At 36.3% G+C, this 23,086-nt stretch overlaps 2 protein-coding genes across 5 annotated transcripts in view; both read right to left on the bottom strand.

Moving 5' to 3' along the window:
• The window catches only part of Cacul1 (CDK2 associated cullin domain 1), a 65,721-nt gene that overhangs the window by 23,648 nt on the left and 18,987 nt on the right, over positions 1-23,086 (bottom strand). For all 4 annotated transcript variants that reach the window (XM_078042207.1, XM_078042287.1, XM_078042176.1 and 1 more), the window contains exons 2-3: positions 20,798-20,924; positions 19,929-20,031 (exon numbers count right to left, since the gene is read on the bottom strand). In XM_078042207.1, the coding sequence (XP_077898333.1) occupies positions 19,929-20,031; positions 20,798-20,924 (230 nt within the window). The remainder of the gene's footprint in view (positions 1-19,928; positions 20,032-20,797; positions 20,925-23,086) is intronic.
• Positions 2,516-3,891, bottom strand: LOC101974165 (fructose-bisphosphate aldolase A). The gene has a single exon (XM_040272367.2). The coding sequence runs from the start codon at positions 3,802-3,804 to the stop codon at positions 2,728-2,730; it is 1,077 nt and encodes a 358-aa protein (XP_040128301.2). The 5' UTR covers positions 3,805-3,891; the 3' UTR covers positions 2,516-2,727.

The following is a 23,086-nucleotide window of genomic DNA, read 5'->3' as shown; positions in this document are numbered from 1 at the left end:
AGAACTCTAGAAATGATATTTTAGCATTCAAAGAAATAAATTTAGAAGTATTATGTGAGAAAAGAAAATCTTAAAAGCTATTACATTAAAATAATTTTCCCTTTTCATAAAAGGACATTTTATCCAAAAGTTATAAGAGCACTGATCGAAAGGCACATTTAACAGCAGGCAGCACAAATAAAATTGAGTTCCTCAGTTATTTTTTTCAAGAATTCCCAAAGCCTCAAAGGTTCTGAGTATTAAAAAATACTTTTTGTCTTGAATCAATGTTAGAATACTTACTTTCTTTCCACATTTCATGCAGCACTTATTCAAAACCTTTTAAATGACAAGACTAGAAATTTTAAGTCTTCTAAAGTAAACTCAAACTTTTCCAGAAACCTAGAAATGAATGCCATTTAAAAAAAGTCTATCCAAGTTGTTTTTTTCTTCAAACTTAAGTTCAGCATACCTCAGCCCCATTAACTGTTACCTAGTTGATTTACATTATTTCAACATAACAATATTTGGCTTGGACATTAAATTATTTTCTCAAATAAAACAAGAAAAAGCAAGCTGCCAGAAAAACTAATAATCATTATTCCAAAGTTGCCCCAACTTTTCATAATATGCCTAGATTCTCTGAAATGAACAACATAGCTGAGTGGGAATGCTTTTTTCTTTCAGGTATGTTCATGCCTGAGGGCGGGGGTTATACATTCACTTGGTTTAAAATTAGTTCAAATGGGTTTAGAGTTTTACTTTTTTTTTAACATTCATAATTGGTTTTATTTTCTTTTCACATGACAGTATATTTTGAAATACGTATTTACATACATAGAGTAGGTATAACTTGTTCCAATTAGGAAACCATTAATTTCCGATAAGTAGAGTTTTACTTTTAACTCCTTTCTCCCTGAAGCAACTACCACTTAATTCTTTTGTAACCTTCCAGGAGAATTTCATGCCATATAAGAAAATTAGTGCTTCATTTATAGCTCCTGTGGCACAAATACAAAGTTGTAACCACACTGATCCACACTTTTCCTAACAATGTATCTTGAAGTCAATGTTATTCTAGAATTCACAAACATTTTGTTCTTTGAAATCTTTTGCACTTTTAAAGATAACTCAAGGTCCAAAAAGCTTTTCTTGACATGTGAGTTCTATGGATGACTATGAGAAATTTAGCCTATACGTGGTATGCACCTGTAGTCTGAGGTACTGGGGATGCTGAAGAAGGAAGATCATTTGAACCCAACAGTGTGAGATCCCACCTCAAAAATAAATAAGACCTTAAAAATATGTATTAATTCTTTCTAACCTTTCAATAATAATGAGATTATTATTAATCTTAACATGTGTTACATCATATCTTAAATTTTTAAAATTTTTTTTAGTTGAACATGGACACTTTGTCTTTGTTTTACTAATTTATTTATTTTATGTGGTGCTGAGGATCGAGCCCAGTGCCTCACGTGTTCAAGGCAAGTGCTCTACCCCTGAGCCACAACCCCAGCCCCACATCTTAACATTTTTATTAAAAATTACTTACACAAAACAAAAAGGAAATTCAATTAAAGTATCATTACTCTGACATTTTTGCAAGTCTTGTTAGAGCTAGTTTAAGAAGACTCCTGGATTTTCATATCTGCTTCAGTATTACATCAACTCCATGTGTCATCTTGAAGTAAATGAAGAAAATTTAGCCTCATTCAGATATGTAGAGGGGGAAGAAAAGGCTTATTTTAATAAATAGTCTTTCCAGATAATTATATTTTTCTCTGAAAGTTGGTTAGTGGTAGTTTCTTAAAGGTTAGTTGCCATATGAAATCTAAAACTGTTAGAATTTTTTTATACTTTACTATTTTTTTTAACTTCCCATATTTTTATTAGTATAACTTGCACATAATGGTAGGATTCATTATATATTCATACATGCACACAATATAACAGTGTCATTTAGCCAATACCATACCCCAATTTTTACCCTTTCCCCTCTCCCTGGTCCCTTTCCTCTATAGTACTGATTGATAGCCCTTCAATTTTTCTGAGACCCTCCTCCAACCCAACATTTCTTTTCCTGTTTACTTTCTTGCTTCCATGTAACAGAAAAACAACCCTTGACTTTGAGTTTGGCTTATTTTACTTAATATAATGTTCTCAAGTTCCATCCATTTTCCTGCAAATGACATTAATGTCATTATTCTTTGTGGGTGAGTAAAACTTCTTTGTGTATATATACCACATTTTCTTTATCCCTTCATGCATCAATGGACACCGAGGCTGGTTCCATAATTTAGCTATTATGAATTGTGCTGCTATAAATACAGCTATGCCTATATCATGATGACTTTAATTATTTAGGATAAATACAGAGGAATGGTATAGCTGGGTCATATGGTAGGTCCAACCCAAGTCTTCTGAGAAACCTCTGTATTGATTTTCATGGTGGCTGTACTAATTTACAATCCCACCAACAATGTAAAAGTATTCCTTTTTTTCCACATCCTTCCCATATATATTATTGTTCATATTCTTTTTCTTTTTTTTTCCCCCTTAAAAAGTTGTTTATTGGCAGTGGGCTGGAAGGGGTGATGGAGTTAGCGCACACAAACACCACACACCAAAGTCACGAGGGAGGCAAGAGTGATGGGAAAGAGCCTGGAGCCCCATGTGGCCCCCTCTTGAAGAGTGAGTGTGAGCAGGGGCCTGGAGTGTTGGGGGGCAGCCTGAGAATGCCTCAACTTAGTAGGCATGGTTAGAGACGAAGAGGGACTCGCTGGCTGCAGCCCCGGCCTGACCACTTGGGGTGTACTTTCCTTGACAGGCGAGGCTGTTGGCCAGGGCTCGCTTGATGTACTTCTCCTGGGCGGTCTTCATGTTCTCCTTCTTCCCACCCCAGGCCTTCAGAGCAGAGGCCTGCAAGGCTCGGCCATAGGAGAAAGTCAGAGCCCAGGGCTTCAGGAGGGGACACTTGTTGATGGCATTGAGATTGATAGATGCCTCCTCCTCACTCTGCCCTCCAGACAGAAAGGTGATTCCGGGGACAGCAGGGGGCACTGTGCAGCGCAGTGCTGTGACAGTTGCCATGGCAATCTCTTCATGGGAGTACTTCTGGGTGCAGGCATGGCCTGGGGTGACCATGTTGGGCTTCAGCAAGGTGCCTTCCAAGTAAATGTGGTGGTCACTCAGAGCCTTGTAGACAGCAGCCAGAACCTTCTCAGTCACATACTGACAGCGCTTTAAGTCATGGTCCCCATCAGGAAGGATCTCAGGTTCCACAATGGGCACGATGCCATTCTGCTGGCAGATGCTGGCATAACGGGCCAGAACATTGGCATTTTCCATGATGGCAAGAGATGAGGGGGTGTGTTCCCCAATCTTCAGCACACAGCGCCACTTGGCAAAGTCAGCTCCATCCTTCTTATACTGGGCACAGCGCTCAGACAGCCCATCCAGCCCTTGGGTAGTGGTCTCGCCGTTTGTTCCCTTGTCTACCTTGATGCCCACGACACCACCCTTGGATTTGATGACTTGGGGGAAGGAACGCCCATCATCTGCCTTCTGGTAGAGTGTCTCATGGAAGAGGATGACACCCCCAATGCAGGGATTCACACGGTCATCAGCAGTCAGCAGCAGCTGGCGGTAGAAGCGACGATTCTCCTCGGTGTTCTCAGTGCCGATGGACTGCAGCCGCTTGGCAATGCTTCCCGTGGACTCATCTGCTGCCAGGATGCCCTTGCCCGGAGCCACAATGCGGCGAGCTATCTCAGACAGCTCCTTCTTCTGCTTCGGGGTCAGTGCTGGGTATTGATAGGACATGGTGCTGGTGGTAGCAGGTTCCTGGCACAGAAGGGGGCGGGTTTGTGGGGTGCGGAGGCGGAGGGCCGTGGGCTGGCGGGTACGCTGCAGTCGTCACCGGAACCGGGTTCTGCCATTGTTCATATTCTTGATGGCTACCATTCTAACTAGAGTTGAAATTTCAGTATAGTTTTGATTTGCATTTCCCTAACTGTTGAAACCTTTTTTTTTTTCATGTATTTGTTGGCCATTTGTATTTCTTCTTTTGAAAAATATCTTTTTTAGTTCATTTCCCATTTATTAACTGGGTTTTTTGGTTTGTGAGTTTTTGTTTTGTTTTTTGTTTGGGGAGGGGTGTTTGGTGTTGAGTTTGAATTCTTTATATATTCTAGATGTTAACCCTCCATAAGAAGAATAGCTGACAAAGAATTTCTCCCATTCTGCAAGTTCTTTCTTCACATTCCTAATTGTTTCTTTTGAGGTGCAGAAGCTTTTTAACTTGATGCCAACTCATTTATTAACTCTTGGTGTTATTTACTGAGCTTCAGGGGTCCTATTGAGAAAACTGTTGCCTGTGCCTATATATTGATGTGTTTTCTACAAGGAGCTCCAGTTTCTAATTCCTAGGTCTCTGATCCATTTTGAGTTGACTTTTGAGCAGGGTAAGAGAGAAGGATCTAATTTCATTCTTCTATATATGGATAGCCAGTTTACCCAGCACTTGGTTAAAAAGGCTCTCTCTTCTCCAATGTATGTTTTTGTCACCTCTGTCCAGAATGAGATGATTGTCTGTATGGGTCTGTTTGTCTTCTATTCTGTACCACTGATCTACTGTTCTCTGCTCTTATACTAGTACCATGCAGTTTTTGTTACTACAGCTCTGTAGTATAATTTGAATTCATATATTGTCATGCCTCCAGCACTGCTTTTTTGGCTTAGAATTGCTTTGGCTTCTCTGGGTCTTTTATTTTTTCAAATGAATTTTAGGACATCCCCAATTCTGTGAAAAATGTCACTGATATTTTGATAGGGATCACACTGTATATTGCTTTTGGCAGAATGGCTATTTTAACAATATTAATTCTGCTTATCTATGAACATGGGAGGTCTTTCCATCTTCCTTATTCTTCAATTTCTTTCTTCAATGTTCTATAGTTTTCATTGTAAAGGTCTTTCACCTCCTTGGTTAGATTTATTCCAAGGTATTTTATTTGGGATGGAGGTTATTGTGAATGGGATTATTTTTCTAATTTCTTTCTCAACAGGTTCATTTTTAGTGTTATACTTAATTGCATTAAAACTCTGCTTTATTTTCTACTTTGAACAGTTTTTAACACACCTATTTTCTACCATTATGCAATGGTCATTTGAAAAAGACTGATTCACTGAGTTGTACAAATCTCGTAACTGAAGGCACATTTCATTATACAATATCAAAAAGAAGATACATTTTTAATATTACCACCATCTCATCAGCTAAGTCTTTTTTAAATACTCAGAAGTTATTAAGCTCACAGCAGTAGATAAACTAAGATTCTAATATTGGCCATAAATATTGTCCATTATTTTCCTTGAACAGACTTATTCCACCCATTTTTGAGAAAATGTTGGTCAAATACCTAAGTCTAAATAACCACAGTTTGTCAATCATTCAAGTAAAAATGGTATTTCATGGGGCAAACCAAGACGAGTGCTAGTTTACTCAAAACTCATATAACTATACAAGGGCTTCCTCTCAAAACCACCACTAGACATTGGTGGTTTTCCATTTCTTCACATTGATATACTTTAAAAAAATACTCTTAAGTCATAATTTTCACTGCTTCATCTAGGCGTTCATATAAGTAAAACTGGCTTTTCCACACACATACACCCTTTCTGGCTAATACAAACACATGGAAGTAAAGATTTGTACTAAGGCCCCACGGTTTTATTCTCACTACTTCTGCACCATCAGTTTAAATGTCAACATAATAGAAAGCACAAATAATATCCAAATAAAAGTAGAAACAGAATTGATTCTTCTGATCCTCTGAAAGGGTTTCAGTATCTCAGAGGATACTGAAGAACATATATTGTCTAATCATATGCATCATTATATAAAAAGATAATTTTAGTGTTTATTTTTAAGTAAGTCAATCTATTAAATACAATGAAAAATGTACACCTTCACAGTGTATCAGTAAGCATGAAAAATGCCTTAAAGCAAGAAAGGGAAGGTCTGACTTGATGCACACACCATACTGTCATAGGAAGGAAGGGAAAAGAAAGCTTTATCACCTTTATTATCTAAAGCTAAATAAGGAAATTTGGGTGGCTAGTCCCTCTCACTGGATGTATGTTAATCTTAAAAGAGGATAACTTAGTTAAGTAACATTACTAGCCAAGAACCTTAAATACACCAAGATCTAGGTCAGTACTACCCAATGAAACTCTATCTCTACTATTCAATATGGTAACCACTACCATCTATGTCTATTAAGCATTTAAAATATGCTTAAGGAAACCAATAAACCAAGTTTTTACTTCATTTTAATAAATTTTGACTTTTAACAGTGGCTAATTGAACACTATAGATATAAAATATAAAGAGGTTCCACAAGTTCATATTTATATCCTTCTCCTATGCTTATCCCTTTAGTTACCCTCCTATCCCACACCAAAATGAAGCATAAAAAAAGCTTTAAATATATATATTTTTTAATCTGAACAAAAGCATTCTGGTTATCTTCAAATAAATAAAAGACATCTGTCTGTTCAAGTGAAGTAAAGGGGACCTAATAAACATAACAAGGTCACTAACATAAACCTTTGAAAAAGTAACATAGTTCACTGAAATTTTAAAAAGTTAAAAAAAAACTTAACTATAGCCAGATGCAGTGAGTGGTGCATGCCTGTAATCCCAGCAAGCTTGGGAGGCAGAGGCAGCAGGAGGATCATGAGTTCAAAGCCAGCCTTAGAAAATCTCAGTGAGACCCTGTCTCTAAATAAAATAGAAAATAGGCTGGGGATGTGGCTCAGTGGTCTAGTAACCCTGAGAGTTCAATCCCTGGTACCCCCCGCCCAAATTTAACTACAGGAAAATAATCACTACCAACACTAGAGATAACTACCATTAACATTTGTGCATTTTCTGTTTTGTTGTGTGCCTATCTTTCAACAAATATTAATTATTCTGAAGCCTGCTTTAATTGCTTATCTAAGTCTCACCAACATCTCTCCCATGTCTAAGTTCTTTCTGCAACAAAACTTTACCAACTGTCTGGACACATCATTGTCTTCTTCAGTCCCTCACCACTGGCTGCTGAGGCTGCTCCTTGCTGTTTATGGTATCCAGGTTTGTGCAGATTCTTCTAAACACAGACCAATACTGCAATGGTGCAAAGGTGTTGAGGGGCTTCAGCAACACCATCTTAGCAACACCAAACATTAAGATACTTTGCAATCCCTGCCTCAGAAAAAAAGAGACAAGGTTCAGGAACAAGATATATTTACAACAGAAAAATGGACCTCAAAGACCCTCACTCTGCAAATCATCTGAAGTGTTTGGGCCATACTCTATAAAGTCTTGACTCTGAAACTTTCCAGAGGTTCCTGTTTTTAATGAGAGCATAAGGGATGGTGTAAACAGCTGGCCAAGCAGCTGTTTAGAAGCCTCTACCTAAGGCCTCTTAAGCCCTGTGGGAAGGAAGTCTGGAGATCCCAGGCAGGTAGGCAGGCCCTACCCATGCAGCAAGGTATCCAATGCACAATGAGAGGTCATCAAACGCAGACCACACTGTGACTAGAAAGACAGGGTCCAATGACATCCTAACACTCGTCATTAGACTAAGGTGAATTTTCTTTTAAATTTAACAGCTTCTTAACCAATATCAAATTCAGGGATTATAAAGTTAGTAAAATGTACCATGAGGTTCTACCTCAGCTTAGAATGCAGAAATCTAAGAGAATATCATTGCCACCATTTTTTTTTAATTATGAAAAAAAACTAATTCACCTAAATAATTATTTTTTTCCAGCTAATTAGACACCTAAGATGAAGATATTTATTTACTAAAATCTACCAATCCCTGTTCAGGACTCTCAACTGAGAAGAAAAAGTCATCTGCAACTATGATGGGGAGAAGGAAGGTGGGAGCACTTACACAGCACCCCCACCTAAGCCAAGCTCAGGGACACAAGTACTACCTACAACTGAGGCAGGAGCAAGAGAATAAAAATTTCCACATGGACAGAACTTGCCCTGCCAGCCTAGCTCTTGCACCAAACAATAACAACTACTCATTGCAGAGGGAGGGACAATGATGCAACAAAAAACATCCCCAGCCCCCCCCTCCCTGAAACAGGGCCTGCTAAGACTTGAGGGAAGAGCAGAGCACTGAAAAGAATCCTTCTGGATCACTTTGGAACAAGCTAGCACAGCCCACCACTAAAGGAATCAGAAGTTGTAGCAACAACTGAACTCAAACCCAACTCAACTACTGACAGTGAGATTTAACTCCCCACACTATCAGCCTGCTAGAAGACAGGCATACCTATTTCTAGGCATAAATATCATGCAAGCAGGTCTATACTGGTTTTCCAAACACAATATCTAACATTCAACCAAATCCTAAGAAAAACCAACAAACAAAATAAACCCTACAATTGTCAAGAATTAAATATTCAACAATCCAGAAGCAAAGAGGCCCATGTGATGAAATTATCAGAGCCTTTTAAAATAACTGTGATTGATATACACAGTGACCCAGTGTTACAGTGTGAATCTGGAATGTCCCCAAAGCCTTATATGTAAAAGGCCTGGTCCTAGCTGGTGGAGCTCTTGGGAGACAGGGAACTTTAGGAGGCAGGGCCTAGTTAGAGGACATAAGTCAGTGAAGGGCAGCCTTGAAGGGTATATTGGGACCTGAATCCCATCCTCTCCCTCTTCTCCTCTCTTTGTGCCTTCTGGCCGCCATGCTGCTTTGCTCTACCATAATGTTCTGCTTCACAACAGACCCAGACTTACTGGAGCCAAGTGACCGTGAACTGAAACCTTTGAAACCATAAACCAAAATAAATCTTTTCTTCTTCTAAGTTGATATTCTCAGGTCCTGTTTGATCATCGTGACAGAAAGCTAACACACCTAATAAACAACACTCACAAAAAGATGACAGTTTTCAGCAGAGAAATCAAAACTATTTTGAAAAAAAAAATTAAAAAACTGAAATAGAAATGCTAAACATTCTCAAATAATTTCTTCACAATCTTTTAATATTGATATCTATTATCACCAAGGACAACTTCAGCATTTTGTATACTGTACAAGTGGACCCAGATGCCATCTCACAGATTCTTCATATTTTCTGAATCAAACTAGGTATTCCTTTTTTTAAAAAAAAAATCTGCCCCTATATGACTAACTTTGGCAAAAACAACTTGTGTATAATATGGTTTTAGTCTAACTAGCTTATCCCATCACTTTGAGAATAAGATACCTGTCAGGGCTCTAAAAGTAACACCCAGTGTAATGAAGCTATATTTATATAGATAAGCTATATAAAAATGGAATTTCTTCCTAAACAGACAAATACATCTGACATTACGTTCTCATTGCATTCCCATTCTTGCTGGACAGCTATTATTTCTGTATAACAATGTCCAAAAAATATATAAGTTATACAGAAGGTAAACGAACCTTAGGAATATCAAATACTTACGACATTAGATACTCTTAAGGGAAGCTATATGGTTTTCAATAAAAGCCTACATAAAGAAAGCCAAGTGTGTCTAGCAAAAGAGAGCAGAACTTTGCTATTTTCACTTAGTCTCAATGCTCTGACTTAAGTGCCACTGTTGTTACTACCACTATATGGAAAACTGTTCTGATTTCTAATATAAGACTTACTCATTCCCAAATACTATTTGGGTTTGAATAATAAAATGAGTTAAAGCCTGGCTTCTATGATCCTGGATTCTTGTAGCTTATCCGAATAGGCATGAAGTAATCTAGCTTTTAACTAGCTGAGTGACATGGGACAGTTACAAAGACTGAAGGATTAGTTAATAGAGAAAACATCCACAGAAGCCAGAGACTATCAGATGTGTCACTTTTCTATACATTTGAGCTGATAACACTTGAGAACTTCCTACTTTATGCTTATGTACTTAGTCTTCCTTATCTTTTGAAATTTAAGTACACAGCACTTTCCCTAAACAAATATTTTTAAAAATACAATTCATAATTTTACTCTGTATACTCTGATAACAAATGCAAACAACTTCCCATTATTGAAGTGACTTTACTCTCTTGTTAATGACAAATTCCATTTAATTTTTTGGGGGGGAAGGTTCCAAACTCAGGATACTATTTCAACTAGAATAAGGAGACGCCTCTAAGCCACTTCCACTGTAAAGCAACAGGCTTTCTACAGACTTACTTTACTGAATCTCTACTTGAGGGCTGGTCTTTGTCAAACCCTATGAAGGCACATGTGAAAGACAACACAGTCCCTGGCTTCAAAGGCTGACAGCAAACATTAAAATTGTGGTCTGAATGAGATCTGATGGAATGACTGAGGGTCAGGATGTCTCTCAATAGCAGATTCTCTGAGATAAGAACAATAGTAACAATAGTTGAGGTTCTAGTTTGGATTTAAAAATAGGTCTCCAAAAAAAAATCATGAAGAAAAACTCAAGACACAAGTGAAGACTTAATTCACCAGCTGGGGAATAATATTTTTTTCTTGCAACTATGAAAAAAGGGTACCAGTCTATTTCTTATTATTTAATTTTTTTTTCTCTCTCATCAGGAGTAATAGTAAATAGCATATTTGAGGGAAGAAAGTGGTTTTTTTTCTTCTTTTTAAAAACACTTTCTGTTTCAAAACATACAGAAATTAAAGCCTTAAAAACACACCCACCAAAAAATTTCAAAGACCATAAAACAAGACAACTAGGTTGAGTTACACTGCCACCCACTGGATAGAAATTAGATAGCAAAGCAATACTAATTTTAAATACTTAGACATTGGCAGAGCTTTTGTATGCAATCTGCTGTCTGTAAAGACTGAATCATAGATAGTAATATTGACTAATTCTGGCTTAGTTTCCATTAACTTCCATTACTAATTGGTTGAGAGCCAAATTATATATTTAATTTGAAGCTAAGATATATTCTGCTTAAAATCAAATTAATTTTATTAAAAGGATTTAAATGTAATTAGCTAACTTCCTCTAAATTAAACAGTTGACAAATACTTATTTAGGTTATCGTAAATTCAGCCACATTTGAAGCTAAAAACCTCTAGCATTTTCCTCCTCCTCCATTTTTGTGGTCTCTCCTCATCATAATACCCTGAACTCAGGTATTATCAGTGCTTTTCCTCACACTTGAATGTTATTATCTTGGCCTGAAAACCAAGTCTCTGTTGAAACACTGTTGACTTAGGATAATGAAGTGTTAAGTTCCAAAACACTCAAAAAAACACTTGTTAATGGGTATTGACTATAAAACTATTATATCAAAATCAAAATATTTATTTGGTGAAAGTGAAAATATACTCTAAATTCAATAAAATGCATTAAGATGTACAATAAATTTATTTATGTTACTTGGGGAAGATGCCTCCCAATTGTTTCAGTGGATTCTCAATTCAGACATACATATTTAAAAAAGGAAAATCAATAGTGGAAATGTCATTAAGACAGCTTTAAGAGTAAAAAATTTTAGACCCATTAAATTCAACTGCCCACATTACAGTGGGGCAAAACAGTATATTCTAAATGTTGTCATTTAAAATACTTATTGTATCACTCAAAGAAACAAAGCACATCAAAATCCCAGTGATTTCTAAAGCTTAGAAAAATGTGACTTAGCCACACAATGGAATATTATTCAGCCATTAAAAAAAGGAATGAAGTGATAATCATGCTACAATATGAGTGGGCGTTGTAAAATTATGCTAAGTGAAACATAAAAGGCCATATATCACATGATTCCACTTGCATGAAGTGTCCAACATAGGCAAATCCGCAAAACAGAAAGCAGATTAGTGGTTGAAAGGGTCTGAGGAAAGGAAAGAATAGGGAGTGACTGCTAATGGGTACAAGTTTCCTTTTAGGTGATTAAGATGTTCTGAAATTAGTGGTAACGGCTCTACAACTTTGTGACTATACTAAAAAAACCACCAAGCAATAATATATCAAAAAGGTTTAGGGTATATGAAATGAAAAATGCATTCCAAAAATAGATTAATAAAAATATAGCATGAGTTCTCTCTCACTCTTGTGATATGCCTCTCTTGAGGGTCTGTTCTGTTATTCTCGGGGGGAGGCGAGCCTCTGCCATCTGGAACACGGTGGCAGAGCAGATCCTAAAGGCTCTTTGGATACATACTCTTCTTTTTTTTTAAATATTTATTTTTTAGTTGTAGTTGGACACAATGTCTTTATTTGTGTTAATGTGGTGCCAAGGATCGAACCCAGGGCCTAGCGCTTGCTAGGCGAGCGTACCACCTCTGAGCCACAACACCAGCCCTGGATACATACTCTTCTTTCACTCATAATTCATGTGTCAAAGCAAATTACCTGGCCAAGTCCAAACTTCAATGGGTTGGAGAAGTACAATCCCACCAAGTATCAGAAGGAAGGGAACTGGAAACATCTGTCAAGAGCACTATGACCAGCACATTTATCTACCTAGTACTTAAACTTAATTCAAACCTATGACAGGCCAAAAGAAGCCAACATTAGTAAGTCAACATCCTTGTCCGCAAGGAGCTCACAGTGTTGCAAAGGTGATATCCTGACTGGTAATTAAATATGCACCAAGGTGCTATACTAAGCACTACATTAACAACAGAAAGTGCTACAGAAGCAAAGAAGAAAAATTAATTAAACCTGCCTGGAATAGGTAAATTAAAAGCTGAGCAAACCCTAACAAATAGAATGCCTCCCTTCCAGATGGAGAGGAGGAAAAAAGTGGTGGCCAAAGAAACTGAGAAAAGACATAAGATGGAAAAACAGTCACCTTAATTTCAAAAGACAAAATGCTGTTGCTGCATTATTTTGCTGAGTACAGAGTGTAAAGAGCCTTGAAAGTTATTAAGGAGCACAGTGTTTGCTCTTTAGGTAAATGGACAGTCAAAAGGTCAAGAAAACGGGTGACAAATTGTGAGCACATTCAACAAAATGGATTGGGGAAGGGGCAGAGCCTAGAAATAAGGTAGCAATCTTCTCCTCTGTCCAGACAATTACCCCTGAGGATTTAAACTGGGAAGGCAGCAGAAATAAATATGAGACATTCCACAAAAGGAAAATTTAGCAAGACTTACAACTCATTTCATATTCCTATCCTATCACCCATCCCATCCAATCTATTAAAACTATCATTACACCTTTCCCCGCTAAAAGGTGCTTAAAAATAAAGCTGTATGCCACTTTTTCTGTGCCCTAGCATATAGCATCCTGGCAGCACATGGCACATTGCTTGTTAAATTAAACATTCTCAAACTACTATCATTATCCTTTCCTGCTCAAGTCCCCTCTAGTAAACTCCTAACATTTCTATTGAAACCAAAGTGATCTTTATATCCTGTAACCCTACCTCTCTTTCTAACCATGAAGTTACTGTCTGACACTGTCTCATCATCTCCGCAATGCATCCCCAAACTTCCTTTTCCCTGTTCATTACCATCAGGTCCACAGTTTCTGATCCAAGACTCCTGCAGTCATATGTGTGACCCTTAATTCTGAACTTTTAAAATTTAGAAGGTATTATGGTACATGCATCCTATATTATGCTCCAGTCCCACTAGGCATGGAAACAACACACTGATATTTCTGGGATAAAGTATAGGAACATTCACATCAAGTTCCTTGAGTGTTTAGATCATGTTTTACTACCACATGAGTTTGAGAACCAAATTTATGAAGACACATTCCTTTTTCAAACTTTTTTTTTTTTTTTGGAACTGCAGATGAGGGACTATGTAGCTGCTGTAACTCACCTAGTCTACCACAATTGCCATCTCCCTACATCTCCTCTTCTACTCTAATACATCTTATATTCTTTTGCCACACTAATCTTCTAAGATGCAATTCCTGACATTTCAGGGATTTTACATTTTGGCTCCAATCTGCCTTTTCTCCTCCCAGTCTCCCTGGAATACACTATCAGAGAGTCTGTCCAGGTTTTTCCTGGACAGCCTCTGTGCACCACTTTCCTCCATCCACTCCCTCAGGCCCTGCCATTGCTGATACTGCCTCCCCTTCAACCCGGTACCTGACTGAGCTCATCCACCTTTGCTTAACAAGACAATTTCCTCACTGTGCTCTGAAAAGCTCTTATCCTTCTTGTGGTCTACTAGAAGGGATTGTGATTTATTTTCCTCTTTGAATTTCTACTATTATTCTCTTTCTAATTTCCTGAGATAAATGTAAAAGTTATTGATTTTCTAACATGAATTTTAGAGTTTTGACTTTTTCCAAAAAGACTTTGGCTTAATCCCACAAGGCCTGACAGAAAGTAGTAACATTATCATTCAGTTGGAAATAGGCACAACAGGTGCTTACTGACACTACAATTTTCTCTATCACACAGTGGTTTCTGGAAGTAGAGTTTTACACGTTCAATCATACCAAGCTTTCTTTCTTTCTTTCTTTTTTTTTTTTTTAAGTTTCCACTATTAGTTTCTAACCGAATACTGTTGTTAAGCCAAAGAACATACTCTGCATGATTTAAATTCTTTAAAATGTGTGAGGACTTACATTATGAGCAGCATATATAATCATCTTTATAAGTGACCTAGGTTTACTTGAACAGAATGTGTATTCTACAATCAACATATACTGACTTCTAAATAAGCCAAGTTTATTACCCATATAGTTCAAATCTTCTATACTCCTACTGTCTTTTGTTTATTTTGTCTGCTGAGAGAGACAGAGAGAGAGATTAATTTCCCACCACAGTGTTACATTTTCTCCTTTAAATTTTAAATCTTTTCATTTTAAATCTTTGTGGCTATTATTGGGTGCATACAAATGTAGAATTGTTATCCTCCTAGTAACTAAACTTTCTGTCACAATAGAAAGTTCTCTTTATAGCCAATAATACCTCTTGTTCTAAATCTATTTTTTCTGATATCAGTATAACCGTGTCATCTTCCTTTCGGCTAATGTTTCTGTATTCCTACAGACAGGCTAGCAACCTTCAGAGGATTGCAGAATCGTCTAGTCTGATTACTGATTTACTTTTTTTAATGCAACGTTTTTAACATTTCATATAAAATGTGATATGCTGATTTATTACCCTATTTGTCTTCTACTTGTCCCATCTGTTCTCTGCATCTTTTTCTATTCTTTCTTGACTGTTATTTTTAGATGATCCAATTTTCACCCTCTATTATCTTATTAGTTACATTTCCTTTTGCTGTTCCTTTAGAAGTTACCCTAAGACTATAGACTACACTCTTGCCTTATCATAGATTAAAATAAACTAGGACTATGATACTTTCTGAATAAACCAAGGACTTTAGAACATTTTAAGTCAATTTTCTCTGACTTACACACTACTGTTATGAGTTCTGATAATATATATTTTTATACCCCACAAGAAATTAACTATATTGATCTATACTCACATATTTACCTTTTCTAATTTCCAACTTTTCATCAAGAAACTTTTTATAAGGAATATCTCTTCCTTTTAAGTGAGGAGACTATTGTGATGAATTATCTCAATTCATGTCTCCTAGCTTTACAATCCCCTAAATCCCCTACTATGGCTAGTTATTTGTGATTGAGTGCCAGACATTGTTTATGAAAAATTACTGAACAACTATAGCCTATGATAATGTTGTCTTTCTCCAGAGAGAATTCACTTTTTCTTCTAAGTGACCAGAGGATCCAGCTAATCCAAACCATCTTAATCTCATCAGGAATGAAGTTTCAGTTACTAAGAAAAATAGTATATGTAGTGGGATAGAATCCTTTGAGTGATAGGTCTTGATTTCCAATTTTATTACCACATTTACACAGGTATACCAAAGTTCTACTAAAGCTCACAGCCTGTTAGACTCCTCAAAAGAAGTAACCCTGTAACGAAATGACTCAAATGTTAGGCTCTCCTCTTGAATTTCCTTCTTCCAGACCTTGGCCCTATAATTTTGTTGTTGTTGTCATAATTTCCTTGTTATTTCTAGTTTTTTTCCATTATTCTCAGCAGGAGGGGTGATCCAAATTACCAAGTCTTATCCATTACATACCCACTCCTCTTACTAAGAAAGAACCTTGTATATTTGAATAGAAAAGTGCTAGCTGATACAGGCTTCCCACCAGGAATCCTTGCAACCAACCAACAAGTTTTTTGTTTTTTGTTTTTGTTTTTGAAGACCAAGAAATCAATTGCGATTAACTGAGAGAGGCAACAGGGAGTCTTTAGGAAACTAGAAAGTATGCCTAAAAAAATAGGATTTTCAGAAGACTATTTCAGCCAAAAAAGAAGAGGCAAGTCAAGAGAATGACAGAAATGGGAATGAAAAGAGGTCAGAAGCAAAATACAATACAATATTACACCAACTATGACTAACACCTGACAAGAATGAGAGATGGATATGAAATCTCAAACCTGAGGAAGAAACTAAATTGGGTGAAGAAGAATTTAGACTTAATCATAAATATCTTCTAGTAATAAACCAAGTTTAACAGGTAACTGAAGGTCCTGATTTGAGTCCTTACCAACAGTATGGTGATTTCTAAGTTTCAACAGAACTTTCTAACTAATCAGAATACTATTTACTAAATTGCTAAAATGATCTTCTCTCTATAATTACCTATTTACATTCATTTGTATATTGAAAAAATCAGAATTAGAAATCCAGAGACTTTGAAAAGGAAAAAGAAAATAAAATACAGAATTTCATTATCACAATGACAGAGAAAAAAGTTAAGGTTAAAGGGAAAGGGAGAATGTTTAAAAAGAAGGCTGGGCTGAAGGTACAGCTCAGTGCATGGATGCTTACCCAGCACGATTAAGACCCTGGGTTTGACCCCTGGTACCACCCACTCACCCACACACACAGTCAAAATAGCTGGGATTGTGGTTCAGTGGTAGAGTGTTCATCTAGCATGTGTGAGGCACTGGGTTTGAGCCTCAGTGCCACATAAAAATAAATAAATAAAATAAAGGTATTGTGTCCATCTAGAACTAATACACACACACACACACACACACACACACATACACACATATTTAAAAACAAAAAAAGTCAAAATATACTATATCACAGTTCAAGAAATCCAGCAATAAAGAAAAAGGTACAGATATACATTCAGTGAAATACAATAGTGAGGAAAATACTAAGTGGGTTTAGCTATTTGCCAAGGGTTTTATTAATTCTACAAAAATAACAAAAAATACTTTTTAAAGTTACTGAGGTGGTGGAAAAGTCACTCTTTCCAAGATGAAAGAAATATGTTTTTTTAAAAAGAGGCACAAATTAGATTATACAGTCATTTAAAAATATTTTGGTTCGATAAATAAACATAATCTATTAAAATCTCTGCAAACATAATATCTAGATTTTAGATCAACACCAAAAATAATTAGGGAATATGGAACATTATTTCATATAATACTGTTCAGTATTTCCAACAGGATACATCTTTAGATATGATAAATAAGTCAACTGACAAACTATACAATCCAGCAGCTATTTTAAGATCCAACTCATTGATTTATAAACTCAACAACTAAAGCTCTGATTACCTGCCAAATGTAGCTCTATCCCATGCCTATGTTTTGGCTCTAAAAATTCATTTAAAAATCAGAGCTGCAAACAAAATGGCTCTACCCAAATATAACGTTTCATTTCTGACTCATGAGATCTGGCAAGTACTCCTGTTCTGTCCCCCATGAAAACTACCTTTAGCTTTCTATAAAACGGAGATGACACAGAGTAATAAAATGCTCAAGCATCTGAAGAACATAAAGATTAGCAATCACAGGACACTAATTATGCTGCTCTTTCCACTGGAACAGGTCAGACTTAGCTGCTAAGCATAAACATTTGCTGACTTATAGTTGTGCCAGACACTTAAGGATAAAATGAGAAACGAGATGGAATCCCCACCCTCAAGGGGGGCCTGTGAAGCAGTATAAACTAAAAATTATAACATAATCATTGCCCTAATAGAGTTGTTATTTCCAAGATGCTACAGGATTACAAACAAAGAAACAAAAAAACAACTATTTGTTCTGGTCTGCTCGAGGAGAGTGCAAGGGTCAGGAAGGCTTCACATAGGTAGACAGAAATGAGTTTAATATTGAGAAAAGAATGAAAAGATTTTGCCATATAGGAATCAGAAGGAAAAAAAAAAAAGCCTTACAACTTAGTGTAAAGGGACCACATATTTTAGTAAAGCTATTTGATTTTAAAATTGAGAAAATTTACAAAACAGTGTTTGCATGTTTAATCAAGAGGTATATAAGTGCTAAGAGGCAAAATTGAGCTCTAGGTCTTCAGGTTTTGAACCATTCTTTCTTGCTGTTTAATAATGATTACAGACATCATAATCTTACAAAAAGAGATCATTTTGAAGCTAGTTTTTTTTTTTTTAACAGGACTATACTGTTGAGCTCAAAGTGGGGCATATAGTGAATTAAAAAATAACTAAACTCCCCAAATCATGTTAACTTTACATTTATTAATATACTTGTTTTTTAAAAACATTAAAAGAGACATAACCCTTATCTAGTTTTAATCTTTAAAGAACCATTCCTCTGCTAATATAAAAGTAAAAATGATTTGGTTTCATAACCTGCAAGGAAAACACACTCTGATACATAGATGACTAGAGTGTAACTTAGTAACACTTTAATGACCCTCTAGGTGGATGTGGTAAATGATGTTACTTACAAGACTAATAATTCATTGTAGCATTGTTAGTAATAAAACAACTAAATATTCATTATTTAGAGTGGTTAAATGAATTAAGGTACACAATAAAGTATGGAATAAATAAAGTATGGAAGAGCAATCAGCTGAGATGAGCATTGTAGTAAAACACTGGAGAGATAACGTGACCAAAACCAGGAGACTGGCAAATGCCCAGAATAGATAGAGTCCAGAGAGAGGTAAATGTAAATGGGTTTTGGCAATAACTTGGATTCAGGTGAGAATCCAGGGCCTGGGTGGTGTCAAGAATTAGCCAATCATTCAAAGTTTTAATGCACAGGTCTTGGGTTTCATCTACAATTTATATGCAATGCCTAGGCACTAAATATTTCTGTTAAATGAAGATTTTATATTTTCTAGCAAACAATTTTACACTAGTAAGAAGAAAAGTACACATTTGACTATAATAAAATTTAGCTCTGGTGATAATTTTTAAAAACCTATTTAATACAACAACCTCAGACCACAAGGTAAGTGAGGAACATTATCCACGTGAGAGTCTACCCCAGCACTTACCAGAAAATGTGCTTTATTTCACAATTGTTGGAGTAGTTCCTAGTTGTACAGCAATTCCTGATACTCTACTGCTAAAGGACTTTCTAGATATCATGTTATTTCTACTCCAGAACTAAAGTAGTATCTGACCCTGACTGACCTTCAAGCACTGGAAGCTATGCTGAGGCAGGCCAGTAAAGAGGAAAGATGAGGACCAGAAGGCCAAGTGCCTCTTAAACTGAGCATTTCCTACAGCCCTCTCACCCTAGAATGAAAGAACCAGCATGCTGTTTATCTACTACAGGGAGTTTATCAAGTCGACTTCAGTTTTTCACATTGGCAAGTAAAAGAAATTAGGCAAACTACTCGTGAAATAATAAAAGTTCCAGAAAAAAAATACAAACTATTGTGTATATTTATGCTATAAAAGTCACTAAATATTAAAGAGAAAAATAAGGTTTTTATCTGAAAAAATGTTGACATAGTAATAACTGGGATCACTTAAGGTCTAAAATATACTCCATCTAAAAATATCTATAATTTATGTCATATTTTCAAAGAATCTACTCTAAAGATTTGATCAATAATCATCTAGGGAATATTTATAAATTTATATCATAAGAAAATGAACAAGATCCCAAATATTAAACAGTCTAATTTCAACCAGCCAGAAAAACCCAAAGAAACAAAAATCAACACAATCAGTTCTTTACCTGCAGCTCCTTTGAAACTCTCTCTAAGTGATTAGTTATCTTTTTAATCAGGTCACTATACATCTGTTCCGAGTGTTGCTGGCATACACACTTATACACACAACTGTAAAACCAAACAAAAAACCAAGTTAATGAAGATGCACTTAACTCAATCTAAGGTGAAAGCACATTTTTAATATATTACCACTAATCAAATAATTCAGATTTAAAACCAGTGACTGACCACAACTTTTAATAAAAATTTGCCCTCCCCAATCAATGTCTGGATGGAAAAGATATTACCACTAACTGCAAATAATCTTGAGTAGAGTGTATTCCAGCACTAGCTGTTCCAATACTGGTGATGATCCAAGGGTCTGAATATGATAACTCCTTAAAAGTCAGGTTCTCTCTTGCTTTTTTTTTTTTTTAAATAAATCAATCTCAAAATAAGGAAGATCAATTTCAAAATAAGGAAGAAAGCAATAATCAGTAGAAAGAAAGTGTCTAACTGACAAAAATGTCTGCAATACAATCTCTTTGTACATTAGTTGTGTGAAACAACATAGTTGTTATTTCTTCTTCCTGTCACTGTGCTGATTTTCTACACCAGACACTTCAGTCATTCTTGTCTCCTTGGTGACCTCCAGTTTCTTCATTATCTATGGTGGATGTGGCAGGCTGAGGTAGCAGAAGTCTTGATTTAAAAACCACTTTTGAATTAAAAAGTATAAATCAAACATCCAATCCACAAGTGTGGAATACATAAATACTTAAGAGTCTCACTTTGTGTATTTTATATATCACATGCATGCATGCTGTCATAACTCAAAGTTGCCCTGAACCTCAATAAACCCTTTCAAACCCAAGCAAATTAAATCTTGACTTACCTGTATATCTGTTCATAGGATATGGGGATATAGTCACCAGGACTCTGAGTTAAAAGTTGATCTATGGCACCATCCAATTTTGGCCAGTATGTGCTCTTATAATCTTCAATAGTTATAACATTCATTACTACAAGTAAAAAGTAAAATAAGTATTACTATGTGCCACATAAAATGAACACAAATCATAGCAATTTTGTACTCACAAATCCATTCTTTTATTAACTACCCATCACATTTCAATTAAAAGGGAAAAATACCTGGTCAGAGAAGTTAAGCAGCTATGAATCTGCCCATCTTTAAAAACAACAAAACAAGTATTACTGGTTTCTTTCCCAGTTTTCTGTAAGCTTCTGCCATCAATGAAGTATTTTCAAATATGCTGACCCTTAAAAGACATTGTCAATTATAAGTGGCCTATCAGTGAATCACAAGAAGGTTCTAGGAAACAATAAACACCATCAATATTTATAGATATTCCTGGGAAAATCTACCTAATGATAGGACTACAGGTATTAAGGTCTAAATGCTAACAGTCATCAAAGAGGCTGCCAGAAAATGCGTTTAGCTTTATGGTGCTTCAAGTACCTTTTAGTTTTCACCAGAACTCTAACTTGGGCTCTTACCATGTGCAACTTGACAAGCCCACCTGAAAACCTGTTCGTGTTCTGGAGCCTGACATCAAAGTCTTACCTTATTCCTTCAAACAGACTCATTCATTATGAAGCATTTGTAATAGCTGGTCTTAACAATTTTGAGATCCAGGGGTGACAACTGCTTCACAACAATGGAATGCTAATATTAAAAAAGAACTACTTGAAGAATATGAGCTACCCTGCGACATAGGAGCTTACAAGTACTGAATCAGTATTTTGCTGTTTATTTCACCAGAAACTGGAGAGCAGAAAGGTTAAGTGGCTTCCCCCAAGAACACATGGTTAAGTACTGGCAGAAGTACCAAGTAAAGTCTATCACATTAGTGACTTCCAACCTTGGTCATTCAGGTTCAAGATTTTTTTTTTTTTTTAGTTTTCAGTGGACACAACATCTTTGTTTGTATGTGGTGCGGAGGATCAAACCCGGGCCGCACACATGCCAGGCGAGCGCTACCACTTGAGCCACTTCCCCAGCAAGATTTCTTTTAATCTATCATTTTTATTCATCTTTATTTAATATTTTCTTTAAACCAATTCAATTTCATCTTCACTTAACTTATTTTAAGGGACACTTGATAAATGATCTACTGAATCATAAAACAATAAAGTATAACCTTAAAAATATTTTGTTGGGGCTGGGAATGTAGCTCAGCAGTACTGTACCTGCTTAGCATATGTGAAGCCCTGGACTTATTCCCCAACACAGAAAAAAAAAATTTTTTTTCTTAAGTTAAGGAAGTCAGACCCAAAAGGATCCATATTTTGAGTCCCACTTATATGACACTAATAAAGGCAAAACTATAGGAAGAAAAACATATTACTGATTCCAAAGGGCTGGGTGGTAAAGGATTATCTATAAAAAGGTACCATGGGGAAATTTTTAGGGCAATGAATTATTTTGTATGGAACTGTGGTATTAGATACCACATCCATGCATTTGTCAAAACCAACAACATCGTATGCCATAAAGTGAATTCACTGTCAAAAAAAAAAAAAAAGAAGAAGAAGAAGAAATCAATAAGGCTATACTAGTAAAGATGAAAAACCAACTGTGACCAAATAATTTACAAATCAGAACTCACAATGAAGAGAATGGAGAGGAAAGGAGTATCGGATTAAATGTAAAACTAAAGACAAAAAGAACTGTGTGCACATATGCACACACACACAACTAAGAGGCTGCCATACCACGCAGGGCCTTCTGGATCACTGTAAAAACTGAGTAAGATGGGAGCCTCTGGAGGGTTTTAAGCAGGAGTGCCATGATCTGACTTACGTTTTGTATGGGACCATTCCATCTGCTGTGTTGAGAGTAAACTAATTTAGAAAGCTGTGATTTGGGGGAGAGGGTAGGGTTGGGGCCAAGTGGTGGCCTTGAAGATTATAGGGAGAGGTCAGATTCTGAATATATTTTAAAGGCAAAGCCAGTAAGAATTGCTAATGGACTGGATGAGAGATCTAAAAGAACGTTCAAGGATAACTCCCAAGTTTTTGGCCTGAGCACCAAAAGTCAGGGCTGCTGTTTACTAAGAGGAGGAGCAGAAAAAGCTTAGCTTATCTGCAGGTGTAGCAGATGCTGCTGGTGCCTCACCCACTTACTATTATGGTTTGATCTTAAATGTTCTCCCAAACCTCA

This window comes from Ictidomys tridecemlineatus, chromosome 1 (genome assembly GCF_052094955.1).
Source record: "Ictidomys tridecemlineatus isolate mIctTri1 chromosome 1, mIctTri1.hap1, whole genome shotgun sequence".
In the NCBI taxonomy this organism is placed as follows: Eukaryota; Metazoa; Chordata; class Mammalia; order Rodentia; family Sciuridae; genus Ictidomys; species Ictidomys tridecemlineatus.
The sequence above is the reverse complement of the archived record's forward strand: the minus strand, read 5'-3'. Positions and strand labels throughout refer to the sequence as shown.

Bases quoted from the DNA above. Each gene is read 5' to 3' on its own strand.
- LOC101974165 (XM_040272367.2), bottom strand. From the start codon at position 3,804: ATGTCCTATCAATACCCAGCACTGACCCCGAAGCAGAAGAAGGAGCTG.